This window comes from Vidua chalybeata, chromosome 22 (assembly GCF_026979565.1).
Source record: "Vidua chalybeata isolate OUT-0048 chromosome 22, bVidCha1 merged haplotype, whole genome shotgun sequence".
NCBI lineage: Eukaryota > Metazoa > Chordata > Aves > Passeriformes > Viduidae > Vidua > Vidua chalybeata.
This window is the reverse complement of record NC_071551.1, coordinates 2,521,660-2,536,458: the sequence shown is the minus strand read 5'-3', so window position 1 is coordinate 2,536,458 and position 14,799 is coordinate 2,521,660. Positions and strand designations below refer to the sequence as shown.

At 61.3% G+C, this 14,799-nt stretch overlaps 3 protein-coding genes across 4 annotated transcripts; 1 reads left to right on the top strand and 2 right to left on the bottom strand.

Moving 5' to 3' along the window:
• Nucleotides 1–1,697: 1,697 nt before the first annotated feature.
• Nucleotides 1,698–2,887, top strand: SVBP (small vasohibin binding protein). Its single transcript, XM_053962974.1, has 3 exons — nucleotides 1,698–1,797; nucleotides 2,499–2,620; nucleotides 2,701–2,887. Exons 2-3 carry the CDS (start codon nucleotides 2,501–2,503, stop codon nucleotides 2,785–2,787), a joined length of 207 nt encoding a protein of 68 aa, XP_053818949.1. The 5' UTR covers nucleotides 1,698–1,797; nucleotides 2,499–2,500; the 3' UTR covers nucleotides 2,788–2,887.
• Nucleotides 2,888–3,754: 867 nt separating this feature from the next.
• TMEM269 (transmembrane protein 269) lies at nucleotides 3,755–7,122 on the bottom strand. Of its 2 annotated transcripts, XM_053962965.1 has the most exons (7): nucleotides 6,969–7,122; nucleotides 6,039–6,080; nucleotides 5,531–5,678; nucleotides 4,489–4,586; nucleotides 4,254–4,397; nucleotides 3,983–4,183; nucleotides 3,755–3,902 (listed from the first exon to the last, which is right to left on the bottom strand). In XM_053962965.1, exons 1-7 carry the CDS (start codon nucleotides 6,991–6,993, stop codon nucleotides 3,793–3,795), a joined length of 768 nt encoding a protein of 255 aa, XP_053818940.1. In that variant the 5' UTR covers nucleotides 6,994–7,122; the 3' UTR covers nucleotides 3,755–3,792. The 2 variants fall into 2 exon arrangements, with proteins under 2 accessions (XP_053818940.1, XP_053818939.1); XM_053962964.1 differs by lacking the exon at nucleotides 6,039–6,080.
• A 2,402-nt stretch (nucleotides 7,123–9,524) lies between these two features.
• On the bottom strand, nucleotides 9,525–14,588 carry CELA3B (chymotrypsin like elastase 3B). The gene is made up of 8 exons (XM_053962797.1): nucleotides 14,530–14,588; nucleotides 14,376–14,452; nucleotides 14,198–14,295; nucleotides 13,090–13,224; nucleotides 12,880–13,016; nucleotides 10,670–10,815; nucleotides 10,440–10,592; nucleotides 9,525–9,587 (listed from the first exon to the last, which is right to left on the bottom strand). Exons 1-8 carry the CDS (start codon nucleotides 14,570–14,572, stop codon nucleotides 9,570–9,572), a joined length of 807 nt encoding a protein of 268 aa, XP_053818772.1. The 5' UTR covers nucleotides 14,573–14,588; the 3' UTR covers nucleotides 9,525–9,569.
• Between the last annotated feature and the right edge of the window lie 211 nt (nucleotides 14,589–14,799).

The following is a 14,799-nucleotide window of genomic DNA, read 5'->3' as shown; positions in this document are numbered from 1 at the left end:
GGGACGCTGCGTGTATTGGCATGTACAGCGGGGTGTACGGGGGCTGGGCTGCGTAGGGTGGGCTGTACAGAGGGTTGATAGATGGGGAGTGGGCTGTGTACGGGTGCTACAGAGGGGGTGCGGTGTGCCGGGGTATGACACAGAGCACAGCTCTGTGATACGTTGGGGTGGGCTGTATCGGGGTATGGTGTATGGGGGTTATATGTAGGGGCCGGGCTCTATGGGGCTGTCATGTACGCAGGTGGGCTGTACAAGGGTGTGGTGTAGGGAGGGAGATATCTAGTGCGTGAGCTGTGTGGGGCACTGGTACAGTCGAGTGGTGTAAGGGGCCTGGGCTGTGCCAGGACTGTGGTATAATAGGGGAGATATACAGCACTGCAGGGGCTGAGCTGTGTATGGATGTATGGTGATATATGGGGTGGGCTGTCTATAGGAACCCCAGGTAGGGGGTGATATGTAAGGGTGGGCTGTATGGGGGGTGATGTGTAGGGGGTGGCACACAGCAGTACAGGGCAGTGGGGCACTGGGGGTGGCACACAGCAGTAAAGCACTGGCGGGCACTGGGGGTGGCACACACCAGTAAAGCACTGGGGGGCACTGGGGGTGGCACACAGCAGTAAAGCACTGGCGGGCACTGGGGGTGGCACACACCAGTAAAGCACTGGGGGGCACTGGGGGTGGCACACACCAGTAAAGCACTGGGGGGCACTGGGGGTGGCACACACCAGTAAAGCACTGGGGGGCACTGGGGGTGGCACACACCAGTAAAGGGCAGTGGGGCACTGGGGGTGGCACACACCAGTAAAGCACTGGGGGGCACTGGGGGTGGCACACAGCAGTAAAGCACTGGGGGGCACTGGGGATGGCACACACCAGTAAAGCACTGGGGGGTGGCACACACCAGTAAAGCACTGGGGGGCACTGGGGGTGGCACACACCAGTAAAGCACTGGGGGGTGGCACACACCAGTAAAGCACTGGGGGGCACTGGGGGTGGCACACACCAGTAAAGCACTGGGGGGCACTGGGGGTGGCACACACCAGTAAAGGGCAGTGGGGCACTGGGGGTGGCACACACCAGTAAAGCACTGGGGGGCACTGGGGGTGGCACACAGCAGTAAAGCACTGGGGGGCACTGGGGGTGGCACACAGCAGTAAAGCACTGGGGGGCACTGGGGGTGGCACACACCAGTAAAGCACTGGGGGGCACTGGGGGTGGCACACACCAGTAAAGCACTGGGGGGCACTGGGGGTGGCACACACCGGTAAAGCACTGGGGGGCACTGGGGGTGGCACACACCAGTAAAGCACTGGGGGGCACTGGGGGTGGCACACACCAGTAAAGCACTGGGGGGCACTGGGGGTGGCACACACCAGTAAAGCACTGGGGGGCACTGGGGGTGGCACACACCAGTAAAGCACTGGGGGGTGGCACACACCAGTAAAGCACTGGCGGGCACTGGGGGTGGCACACACCAGTAAAGCACTGGGGGGACACTGGGGGGCACTGGGGGTGGCACACACCAGTAAAGCACTGGGGGGCACTGGGGGTGGCACACACCAGTAAAGCACTGGGGGGCACTGGGGGTGGCACACACCAGTAAAGGGCAGTGGGGCACTGGGGGTGGCACACACCAGTAAAGCACTGGGGGGCACTGGGAGCCGCCCTCGCACCCGCCCGCCAGGCGGCGCTGTGGCGCGCGGCCCGCGCGCTCCGCGCGTGCGCCCAGGGCGGGCAATCGAGCGCCGAAAGGCGGAAGGGGTCCGCTGCCATCTTGCCCCGGGCGCAGCCCCTCCGGTACCGGGGATCGCGGGGGGGGGAGCGAGGGGCCTGAGGGGCTCGGCTGCGGCAGTGAGGGGGCACCGGCGCCTTGGAGGGGGCTGAGGGACTCAGGGGGCTGAGGCGTCCCTGTGGGCCTGGGAAGGACCCTGTTGGGTGTTAGGGGTGGGGATTGTGGGACTGGGATGTCTGTGGGTTTGGGGGAGGCTGTGGGGCATGGGGGCGCCTTGTGGGGCACTGAGGGTGGTGGGGTTTGGGGGGGTTGTGATTTATGAGGGGCTGGGGAGACGGAGAGGGCTGTGAGGGGCTTTGGGATGGGGTGTCTGTGAGGTTGGGGGTGCTCTGGGACCGATAGCGGGCGGGGGGCGTTGGGGGGCGAAGTGTGAGGAGATGGGGCCGCTGAGGGGGCTGGGGAATGAGGGGTGACGGGGAGAGGCCCTGGGGGGCCCCTGTGGGGCTCAGCGTAACTGTGGGGGTGTGACAGCACCTGCGGGGGTCAGGATGGGGTGGGGGGAACGTCTCCTCGGTGGCTCCGGATGGGGTTGAGGGTCTCCCGTGAGGCTTAGGATGCATTTGGGGGGTCACCTGGGCGCCCCAGGATGGATTTGGGGGAGTCCCCTGTGAGGATGCTATTGGGGCACCCCATGTGAGCCTCGGCTGTGTGGGGGTGCCACGGACGGGGGGGTGCGGGGTCCCCGGGTGACCCCCCCACGCCGCAGCCATGGATCCGGGCGCGGGGGCGCGGAAGGAGCGGCCGAAGCCGCGGGAGCCAGCGGCTCGCCTGGAGAAGGCCAAGCAGAGGTCGGCACAGCAGGAGCTGAAGCAGCGGCAGCGGGCGGAGGTGGGAATGCGGGAATGGGGAGGGACACGGCCCAACCCGCGGCCGAGCCCCCTTTGCCATCCGCCCTTTCCCAACCCCAGATCTACGCCCTGAACCGGGTGATGACGGAGCTGGAGCAGCAGCAGTTCGACTCCTTCTGCAAGCAGATGCAGGGATCCGGGGAATGACAGCCCGGCCTCTGCCCTGCGCCCCCCCTTTTCTAACACCCCAGTATTTATTATCAAATCGTCCTTTTTATATCAATAAAATCTGTGCTGGTTCTCTGTCTCCCGGCTCCTGCTTGCTCCGGGTGCGGATGGCGTGGGGGAGGCCAGAGCAGGGCCGACGCCAGAGCAGCTGCAGTGCCGGGTGCCAGCTCCAGCCACGGCCCCATCCCGACATTCCCTGCTGCAGGGAAGGGTCCTGCCCCCCAGAGCTGGGGTTTATCCCAGTGGGACACAGCAGGAGCCGCATCTCGCAGCTGCTCCTGCCGCCAGAGCCTCCCCGGGGATCCTGAGTGTTTCTCCAGCACCAGGTTTGACCTTCGCTTCCTTCCTCCACCCACACCCTCTGTGCTCCAGCCGCCGCTGTCCGGCAGCCTCCGGCTTTCCCGAGACTTTGGATCAAGTCCTGCTTCCCCCCTTTCCCTGCCCCAGCGGTGTCGCACTGGGGGGATGAAAATAAACCACATTTGGGATGGTGTTTCCCTGCAACCACAGATTAAGTGGTGAATTCCAAACTTTTCCCAGTGAATCCCGTGTCAGAAACCCTCTGGAAGTTTGATCAGCATCTTCCTACTCCCACCCAGGGAGGGCCTTCCTTATTTTTGGAGTGTGAACCTCCCTTCGTAATGAATTCCCACTGGGCAGTGTGAGCGATCCCTAAACTTCAGTTTCCTGTGCAGAGAAGAGCTTGGGGGTCTCTTGTCAGGGCAAACTCTGAATTTCCTGTTTGCCAAGGATTCGGAGGTCTCTGCTGTTGGTGTGGGGGGATGGGGGTTCCCTCCATTCCCCCCAAAGGATAGGGATTTTGGGGCTTCCCTGAAGCTGAGCCTTTCTCTTTTTTTACCTTAGCAGGCTCCTTCTGCCACCCGGATTCAGTGGGAAGAGCAAAGGGAGGAAGCAGCACCCGAAGCAAGGACGAGGAGGATAAGGATGAGGATGAGGAAGGCTTTACTAGGCTCTAGGGAGGGCTCAGGCCTTGCAGCTCCAGAGGGCGAAGGGGAAGACGATGTAGGACGTGGCCCAGGCCAGGCAATAAACCGCAGCCACCGCCGTCGGTGCCAGCAGGACAGCCACCACCCCTACGGAGCGCGAGAGTCCTTGGGGATCTGCTCTCCCTCCCCCTTCACCGCCATCCCGAGAGGTTCATCCCCGTCCTTACCTCCAGCATAAACCAGTTTCTTCCAGAGCTGTGACTCCAGCACCCTGTCGTGGGGGTAGAAGCCGCAGTCGGCCATGAACAGGATCATGGCAGCGGCGGCGACGCGGAGCAGGGCCACGTGTCCCCCGGTGAGCAGGAAGGTGCTGGCCAGCAGCGCTGCGGCGTAGGGGCAGGGCAGCCCTCGGTAGGTGAAGGGGATCCCTGTGGGGTGTCAGGAGTTCAATGGGGGGGGTACAACCCCAAGCCCCCCACCCCCAGGGCCTCATCTTACCGCTGGAGAAGAAGCAGAGGCGGGCAAAGACGGCCAGCACGTAGGCGAGGGTCAGCAGCCCCCCCAGCACACCCTGGGGCTGCAGCAACAGCGCCGTGCCCAGCCCAAACGTGGTGAAATCGGCAAAGTCATCCAGCTTGGCACCTGTGGGGGGCAGCGAGGGGCAGGTGCCAGGTGGGCACCGGGCACAGGGGACACCCCTGGGGTCAGCCCTGGGCCGGGGGGACGCACTCACCCAGTGCCGAGCAGGCGTCGAGCTGCCGGGCCACGGCCCCGTCGGCCAGATCCAGCAGGAAGCCCAGGAGCAGCAGCCAGCAGGAGTACTGGTATTGCCTGAGGGGGAACCCCACTTCTCAGCCCCTGTTCCCCTCTTTTTCATCCCATTTCTCCTTTGTTTACCCCATCTAGTGAGGGGGGAGGTAAGCCCAGCCACCAGGTTGGCCACAGAGAGAGCAAAACTGGGGTGATCTCCACTTTTCATCCTGTCTTTGCCCTATTTCCTCTTTTTTCCAGCAGAAGCAGCATGATCCCCACTTTGCAACCTGCTTTTTCTTTTTTCTTTTTTTTTTTTTTTTCCAATTTCCCCTTTTCCCCCACCCTCCACTTGCTTTGGATGGAGGAGAGCCTGACCTCAGAGGCTGGCAATGGCCGGAGCAGATCCAGGGTGACCCTCACTTCCCAACTCTTTATCACCACATTTACACCTTTTTCAGCCTATTTCCTCCTTTTTCATCACATTTTCCCCATTTCCAGAAAAACTGGGGTCACCCCCACTTCCAACCCTCTTTTTCACCCCTTTTCAGCCCATTTCCTCCCTTCATCTATTCCTGATACAGAGGCCAAAGGTGAGGACCATGGAAAGAGCCAAACCACAGTGTCCCCCACTTTTCATCACCTTCTCCCCCCTATTGCCCTGTTTTTCCAGCAAAACCTGGCTGGCCCCCACTTTTCTACCCAGTTTTCACCCTATTTCCGTCTTTCCTCCCCCTTTCCCCCTTTTTCCTGCAAACCAGGGCAAACTATGCTTTTCTGCCATCTTTGCCCTCCCATTTCCCCCTTTTTCCTGAAAAAACAGGGTGACCCCCCCCTTCTGTGCATATTTTTCACCACATTTCCTCTCTTTTTATCCCATTTCCCCCGTTTTTTCCCCCACCTATTGAAGCTGCAGAGGCTGAAGGGGAGCCTGGCCACCACCTTGGCCACAGGGAGAGCACAACCAGGGTGACCCCCGCCCCCCCAGCCCCATTTTTCACCCCGTCTTTCCCAGTTTCCCCCACCTGTTGATGCTGCAGAGGATGGAGGAGAGCCCAGCCAGGAGGTTGGCCACGGAGAGCCCGTTGGCCGCGTTTTTCCGGAGGAATTCCAGTGCCCGGCCCCGTCCCGCTTGCTCACTCAGCACCAGCTTCTTGGTGGACTGGAAAATACCTACAACCCCCCACCGTGTTCCAACCAGGGAGGGGCTGCAGCCCCCCCAAAACATAGCAGGTTGGTGCAGGGGTTCCCCCTCCTCAAACCAAAATCCCCCAAAATCTGTTTAGGAAGCAGCAGGGGATTGATTTGTGCAAGCTCTGCTGCTGAGCTCCCCACCGGCGGCCAAAAAATGGAATAAAAGAGGCCAAAAAAAGCAAAGAAACGAATAAAAGAACAGTAGAATATAATAAAATAAAGACAAATTAAGCCAAACCCAAGCTTAGACTAAAAGCCAACCCCGGTTTAAGCTCTATGGATCTTATATACCTATCGGGCTAAGCTTTAGGGAAAGAATTTAAGGGTCCTGTCCTTTGCCCCCCGCCTTTGCCGTGTCCCAAAGCCAGGCAGATCCTTCATCTGAAAGAAAACAGGACGTCAGAGCAAGACAAACCCCCCGAGCCCCCTCAGAGCCCCCCCGAGCCGCTCCGGGCCGAGCCCGCGCGGGCTCATCGCCGGAATGCCTCCGGAACAGCTCCCCAGGTGGGAAAACCAGGAAGAGCCGCGGGAGAGCCGAGGTGTCGGGGGTCGGCGGCTCCGAGCGCCGCGGCGAGAGCGACCTTTGGACACCGCGCCCGGAGCCGCCGGCACGGGCTGAGCCGGGAAAATCCCCCCTGAGCCCGCGCGGGCGCTCCTGCCTCTGCCGGAACCAGGGATTTTTTGGAGGGGGGGCCTGAGGCCGTGCTGGGTGCTGCGCCCCACCTTTTATCCCTTAATTTGGGGTGAGTTTGGGATCTTCGAAAACTAAATGTCGGGATTTGCCGTCCCTTCCCGGCGCCAGGCAGGATCGGGGCACCGGGAATGTTCCGGAGCTGTCGCAGCACCGGATCCAGGCACCTGTGAGCGTCACAGCACCCGGGCACAGCCGGGGCTCCCGAGCCCGCCCGCTCCTGGCGTTTCTCGCCCCAAAATCAAAGTGCCGGGATGGGAGGGAATTCCCTAGCACTGCGCCGCGCCCGCTGCTTTTATCACTGCTTTGGGGGAAAAGCAAGGTGATTTTGGTTCTTCCCAGGTGTGTTACGAGGGGGCTGCGCCCCCAGGGCTATCTCACCCCCCCCCCAAGGCGCAGGGAAAAGGGGTTTAGCCACAGGAAATGCAAAGTTAACCTATTTTGGGGGGGCAATGCATGTATTTTACAGTTTTCTGCCCCGATAACCCTAATTTTTTTACTAACCCCCGCCAAATGATGATTTTTAGGTATGGAGGGCACCTCGCAAAGGGGCCGAGTGGCATCCAGGTGACACTTACCGACCGGCGGCGACACCATCCACATGGCAGCGGCGGCTGTGGCAGCAGTGACAGTGACGTCCCGGCGAGGGGAAACTGAGGCAGGGGCCGCTCCGTGGGGCTCCGCGCGGTGCCGCGTTATATAAGGAAAAGCCTCTCGGGCTGAGTCACCCGGCGGGGGTGGGTCCGGCCAGAGGCCACGGACACGGACACGGGGGGTTCGCAGCCACTTGGCACCACCGGCGAGGGAGGAGCTGCCCCGGGGGGCCGGGGGACCATGCCAGGCTCGCGGTGCCCCTGCCAGCCTCCCAGCGCCCCTGCCAGCCTCTCGGTGCCCACGCCAGGCTCACAGCACCGGTGCCAGGCTTGCAGTGCTTGTGCCAACCCTGCAGCGCGGGTGCCAGGCTCGCAGCACCCGTGCCCAGCCACAGCACTGGTGCCAGGCTTGCAGCACCCACGCCGTGCCTGCAAGAGCGGGACCAGGCTGGCAGCACCCATGGTGCACTGATAGCACCTGTATCACACTCACAGCACGGGTGTCTCACTGATAACACCTGTACAGGCTCACAGCACCCTTGTCACTCTGGTAACACCTGGATCAGTCTCACCAGTTCCAGGCTCACTCCTCACCTTCTCCAGGTCTGGACCACCCACGCCATGCTCACAGCACCTTTGCCAGCTTCGTAGCCCCTTCGGCAGGCTCGCACCACCCACACCCAGCTCATGGCACCCATCCCACACTCCAGCACCCATCCCACACTCCAGCACCCATCCCGCACTCATGGAACACATGCCTGGCTCTCAGAGCCCATCCCAGGATTGCACCATCCGTGCCAGGCTCACAGCACCCATATCCTGCTCACAACAGCCCGGCACGCTCACAGTACTCACACCATGCTTTGTATTGCCCATGCCAGGCTCACAGCACCCATGTCAGGCTCACAGTGACTCCCATGCTCACAGCACCCACCCCACACTCACAGCACCCATGCCAGGCCCACAGCACCCATCCCACACTCACAGCACCCATCCCACACTCACAGCACCCATGCCAGGCCCACAGCACCCATGCCAGGCCCACAGCACCCATCCCACACTCACAGCACCCATCCCACACTCACAGCACCCATGCCAGGCCCACAGCACCCATGCCAGGCCCACAGCACCCATCCCACACTCACAGCACCCACCCCACACTCACAGCACCCATCCCACACTCACAGCACCCACCCCACACTCACAGCACCTATGCCAGGCTCACAGCACCCATTTCTCTCTCACAGCACCCATCCCACACTCACAGCACCCCTCCCTCTCTCACAGGACCTCTGCCAGGTGTGTGCCACCTGTATTTGTGCCGTGCTTCTAGCACCCACGGCAGCCTCACAGCATCCACACCAGTCCCATGACACCCACACCAGTCCCACAATGCCCACACAAGTCCCACAGCCCCCCGGCACTGCCACACTCCTGTCCCTGCACCCCACTGCCACCACAGGGTGATTGCACCCAAAAGGTGTCACCACCCGGTGCCATCCCACCAATAATTCACACCAGTGCCACCAGGGGTATGGCTGGTACCCCCCACCCTCACCCCCTGTGCTGGGCTGGGTCACCTTTTCTGCCACTCTGGACCTGTGCCAGGTGGCCCCAACTTGTGCAAGGGTGTCACGAGCTGGGGGAGCTCGGCCTCCCCCTCCCCTGGAGCAAAGGGCCGACGATAGCGAGGGGCTGCCGGGGCAGGCGACGCCGGGGCCACCACCGGGAGAGCAAAGGTCCCCGAGGACACAGTGACAAGGGGCCCATAAAACTTATACAGCCCTGGGGCTGGAATTTTCCACCCAGATCCCAGCGGGAATTGGGGGGTGCTGCAGAACCCATGGCTGTGGGTCCCTGGGTGGGGGGAGGGCCCCGGGGTGCCCGGTTGGGGGGTCCCAGGGTGCTGGTCACGGCGGGGGTGCCGGTGAAAGGGCTCTTTGTTCGCTGGTCACGCGCTGGTGCCGGCGGTTGCGAAGCGACGGCCAGGCCAGGAGGGCCACGGGCATGGGCGTCCAGCCCTGGGGCACCCCAAGGGGGCTGTCCCGCAGCCTCGGGGGGGCCCAGCCCCGTGGGGGGACAGGACGTCACTGGGTGCCCGTCACCGTGGCACTGGGGCCATCCCGGTGTCCTCAGGGCACCCAGAGCCACCGCACCGATGTGTCTTGGGGTGCCTTTGGCAGCAGGGTGCCCATGCCCATGGCACGGGGCACTTTGGGGTGCTTGGCATTGTGTCACCTCAGTGTCTGAGGCTATCCATCCCTCTGGCACCTGGGTACCCATCCCTATGGGATCTGTGTCTGAGGGTGCCATGGCACCTGTGGGTGTCTGGGCACCTCGCAGTGTCTATCCCCATTGTGTCTGAGTAGCTCTGGGTGCCCATCCCTGTGACACTGGAGTGTCTCTGGGCGTCCATCCCCATGACATTGGGCACATCGGGGTGCTCCCAGTACTATCCACTGGTAATGGTGCAGCCCCTGCTGCCCCCAGACCTCTCCCCAGCACAGGGACACATTGGTGCCAGCAGTTGGTGGTTTATTTGCCCAATGCCAGGCCAGGGGGTCGATGACAAGGACGCTGCCATGCTCAGTGGTCTCTCATGGTCTGGAAGGGAGAAGCTTCTAAGACAGGAGGACAGGATCCCAACACCCTGACACCCCAACACTCTAATAACTCAACACCCTGGCACCCCGTCACCTCAGCACTATGGCGTCCCAACGCCCCAAAAGCCTGGCACACCAGTGCCCAGTGCCTCAGCACCCCAGCACCATGGTTCCCCAGGACCCAGAGCCCTGGTACCCCATTGCCTTGACACCCCAATTCCCTGCCACCCCAGAACCCAGCACCCTGGTACCCCATCACCCCCGAGCTCTGGCAAACTGTTGTCCTGGCAGCCCAGCAACCTGGCACCCCAGGGACCTGGTGCCATTGACTCTCCATTGTCCTGGCATCCCAGCAATTCAGGGTGCCTGTGCCCAACCACACCAGTGCTGTGGCACATCTGTGCCCTGGTGCTTTGGCATCCCACTGCCCTGGCACCCAGCACCCTGCTACCCTGGCACTTCAGCTTCCCAGAGCACTTTTGCCCTGGCACTGTGGCACTGACACTTGGTACCTCAGCACCATGGCACCCTGACAGTCCCATCCTCTGGTACCCCAGCATCAGAGCACCCCAACACTCTGCACCCCAACAACCTGGTACACCAATACCCTGGCACCATGGCAGCCCAGCAGCCTTGCCCCTTTTCCCCCTGGTGCCCTGGAACCCCAGCACCCCAGAGTCCTGCTACCCCATTGCCCTGGCACCCAGCACCCTGATATGGCATCCCAATTCCCCGGCACCATGGTAGCCAAGTTCCCTGGCATCCTGACACCATGATGTCCCAATTCTCTGGCACCCTTGCACCCTGACAACCCAGTATCCCACTCCCCGCCCCCCTGGCAGCCTGTGTCCACCTCTGCAATCCAGTCCTCGAAGGCGGACACGCGGGTGAACACGGTGGGTTTCTTGGCAGCATTGCAGCCCAGGGCCGACACGAAGCTGGCGATGCCATGGACCTCCCAGGTTCCATCCTCAGCCTGGCAGTTCAGGGGTCCCCCGGAGTCGCCCTGAGGTGTGGGATGAGGCTGGGTCAGCACCACAGGGGGCCCGGGATGTGCCCCCCTCCCCCTGGCGCAGTACCCACATTGCATCCGGCCTTCTCGGCGCCGCCGGCACAGATCATGGTTTGGCGGATGGCCAGGGCCCCCCACCAGTCGGGCTGGGTGCAGTGCTCATAATCCACCACGGGCAGCTCTGCCTGCTGCAGCCGGTCCGGCAGCGACCCCCCAGCTGTGGGATCAGAGCACCCCGGGGTGTGCCTACAGCCATCCATCCATCCATCCATCCATCCATCCATCCATCCATCCATCCATTCATCACCCATCCATCCATCCAACATCCATCCATCCATCCATCCATCCATCCATCCAACATCCATCCATCCATCCATCATCCATCCATCATCCATCCATCCATTCATCATCCATCATCCATCCAACATCCATCCATCCATCCAACATCCATCCATCATCCATCCATCCATCCATCCATCCATCCATCCATCCATCCATCCATCCATCCATCCATCCATCATCCATCCATCCATCCATCCATCCATCCATCCATCATCATCCATCCATCCATCCATCCATCCATCCATCCATTCATCACCCATCCATCCATCCAACATCCATCATCCATCCATCCATTCATCATCCATCATCCATCCAACATCCATCCATCCATCCATCCATCCATCCATCCATCCATCCATCCATCCATCATCCATCCATCATCCATCCATCCATTCATCATCCATCATCCATCCATCCATCCATCCATCCATCCATCCATCCATCATCCATCCATCCATCCATCCATCCATCCATCCATCCATCCAGCACCCATCCATCATCCATCCATCCATCCATCCATCATCCATCCATCATCCATCCATCCATCCATCCATCCATCATCATCCATCCATCCATCCATCCATCCATCCATCCATTCATCACCCATCCATCCATCCAACATCCATCATCCATCCATCCATTCATCATCCATCATCCATCCATCCATCCATCCATCCATCCATCATCCATCCATCCATCCATCCATCCATCCATCCATCCATCCAGCACCCATCCATCCATCCATCCATCCATCATCCATCCATCATCCATCCATCCATCCATCCATCATCCATCCATCCATCCATCATCCATCCATCCATCCATCCATCCATCCATCCATCATCCATCCATCATCCATCCATCCATCCATCATCCATCCATCCATCATCCATCCATCCATCCATCATCCATCCATCCATCCATCCATCATCCATCATCCATCCATCCATCCATCATCCATCCATCCATCCATCATCCATCCATCCATCCATCCATCCATCCATCCATCCATCATCCATCCATCCATCCATCCATCATCCATCCATCCATCATCCATCCATCCATCCATCCATCCCATCCATCCATCATCCATCCATCCATCCATCATCATCCATCATCCATCCATCCATCATCCATCCATCCATCCATCCATCATCCATCATCCATCCCTCATCCATCCATCATCCATCCATCCATCCATCATCCATCCATCCATCCATCCATCCATCATCCACCATCCATCCATCATCCATCCATCATCCATCCATCCATCCATCCATCCATCCATCCATCCATCATCCATCCATCCATCCATCCATCCATCCATCATCATCCATCCATCCATCCATCATCCATCCATCCATCCATCATCCATCCATCATCCACCATCCATCCATCCATCCATCATCCATCCATCCATCCATCCATCCATCCATCCATCATCATCCATCATCCATCCATCCATCCATCCATCATCCATCCATCCATCCATCATCCATCCATCCATCCATCCATCCATCATCCATCATCCATCCATCATCCATCATCCATCCATCATCCATCCATCCATTCTTCCATCCTTCCACCCCTCCATCCCTCCAACCCTCCTTCCACCTCCCCATTCATCTCCTCATCTGTTCCTCCATCTCTCCACCCAACCCTCCCTTACCTCCCCATCGCACCATCCCTTCAACCATCTCCCTGACCATCCCTCCCTCCATCTCCCCATCCCATCCATCCCATCTATCAATCCCTGTACTCATCCCCTGTGTCCAACCAATTCTCATCCACCCCTCTTCCCCTCCCTCCATCTCCCCCACCGTCCCCCATCTCTCCCTCCATCCTCCCAACCACTTCCCCATCTATCCCTCCGTCCACCACCCCGGCCTGTGCTGGGTGTCCGCCCGTGGCTGCCCTCCCTCCCGCAGCCCGCACGCACTGGTGAGCCGTCCCCAGCCGCTGAGCACGCAGGGGTACCCGTTGGGCAGGACGGAGCCGGCGGGCGGCAGCCGCCCCACCTGCACCTCCGCCGAGAGCGCGGCCGGGCGCCGCAGCTTCATCAGGGCGATGTCATTGCTGCGCGGAGACACGGGTCAGAGGGGCGGCCGGGGGCGCACGGCGTCCCCAGCCCCCCAGGGACCCCGCTCACCCGCAGGCCGCGCAGAAGCTGAGCCACTTGGGGTGCACGAAGATGTCGTCGGAGCTCACGGGGATGCGCTGCTCGGGGCCCTCCCCGGCGCTCATGTCGTACTCACCCAGCACCACCTGGTACGTGAGGGATTCGCTGCCGGGAAAGGGGGGTGGGTCAGAGCGTGCAGCCCTCCCTCGGCATTTCTCCTGCACCCGGGACCCTTTCACGCACCCAAACGTTCTGCCCTGCACCCTAAATCCCTGCCCTGCACCACTCCATGCACTAAATCTGCACCCAAACTCACCTCTCTGCACCCTCAACCCCATCTCCTCTGCATCCTGAACCTCTTCCTACACCCAAAGCCCCCGCCCTGCACCCTGAACACCCTCCTTGCACCTTCCCATGCACCCACCCTGAGCCCAAACTCACCCTCCTGCCCTCTGAGCCCCCTCCCTGCGCCCATCCTGCACTGCACGTCATCCCTGCGCCCACTTTGCACTTTTCACCCCATCCATGCACTCCTTCATGCATGTGGCAACCCCTCCCTGCACGGTGAATGCCCTCCCTGCTCCCAGAACCCCGTCTTGTACTCAGGACTCCCTCCCTGCACCCCTTCTGTTCCCAGGACCCCCCTGTACCCCCATGAACCCTCTCCATGCACCCAGTCTTGCACTCCTGCATTCCCCTGCACCCCTCCTGCGCCTCAGCACCCACCTGCACTCTCTCTATGCGCTGTCCCTGCACCTCCCTGCACCCTTGCACCCTTCTGCATCCATCTGTGCACCGCAGCACCCATCCCTGCACCCCACGTCCCCTCCTGCACCCATCCCTGCACCTTGCACTCCTCCTGCAGCCCTTCTGCACTCCTTTCACCCCGAACTCCCACTACACCCACCTCTCCAACCTGCACCCTTCCCTGCACCCCTCCTGCACTGACCCCTGCACCCCTCCATGCACCCCTCCCTGCACTCTGGCGCCCTTCTGCACCCTTCCTGCACCATCCCTGCAGCCCACACCCACCCCTCTATCCAACACCCACTTCTGCACCCCAACACCCATCTCTGCACCCCGCATGCAGCTCTCTGCACTCCTCCCTGCACCGCAGCCCCCGGCCCGGTGCCCTCACGAGATGCAGTGCGCGGCCGTCATCACCCAGTTGGCGGCGATCAAGGTGCCCCCGCAGGTGTGGTGGAAGGTGCCGTTCCGCTCGTACTGCAGCGAGATCTGGGGGGGAGACACCGCTGGGTGCCACCGTCCTCCCACACGGGTGCCACTGCCCGTCCCCCGTGCCCCTGTCCCCTCACCTGCCAGGGCCAGCTGTAGGGCTCCGCATCTTGCCCATTGACCACCCGGGGGTCCGGCAGTACCGCGGCGTGAGCACCTGCAGGACACGGCACCGTCACCCAGCGGGCACCCAGCCGAGCCTGGGGACACGGGGGGGCTCAGGGGACACCTCACCGCCGGCCACCAGCAGCAGGACGAGGCTCAGCATCGCAGCCATGGCTCAAGTGTGGCTGTCCCGGGCGCCTGCCGGCCTTAAATCCCCGCCGGTATTGGGAGCCCCCAAGGGCACCCCTGGGAATGGGCACCCGGTGCCCAGCTGGGTCTTGGGGAGGGGTTAAACATTAACCTTGGCTTTGGGGGGACGTGGCACTGACACCCGGCCAATGGGGACCCTACAGAACCCAAACCCCCTGTCCCTGCTGCTGCTACTGCCTCTGTACCCCC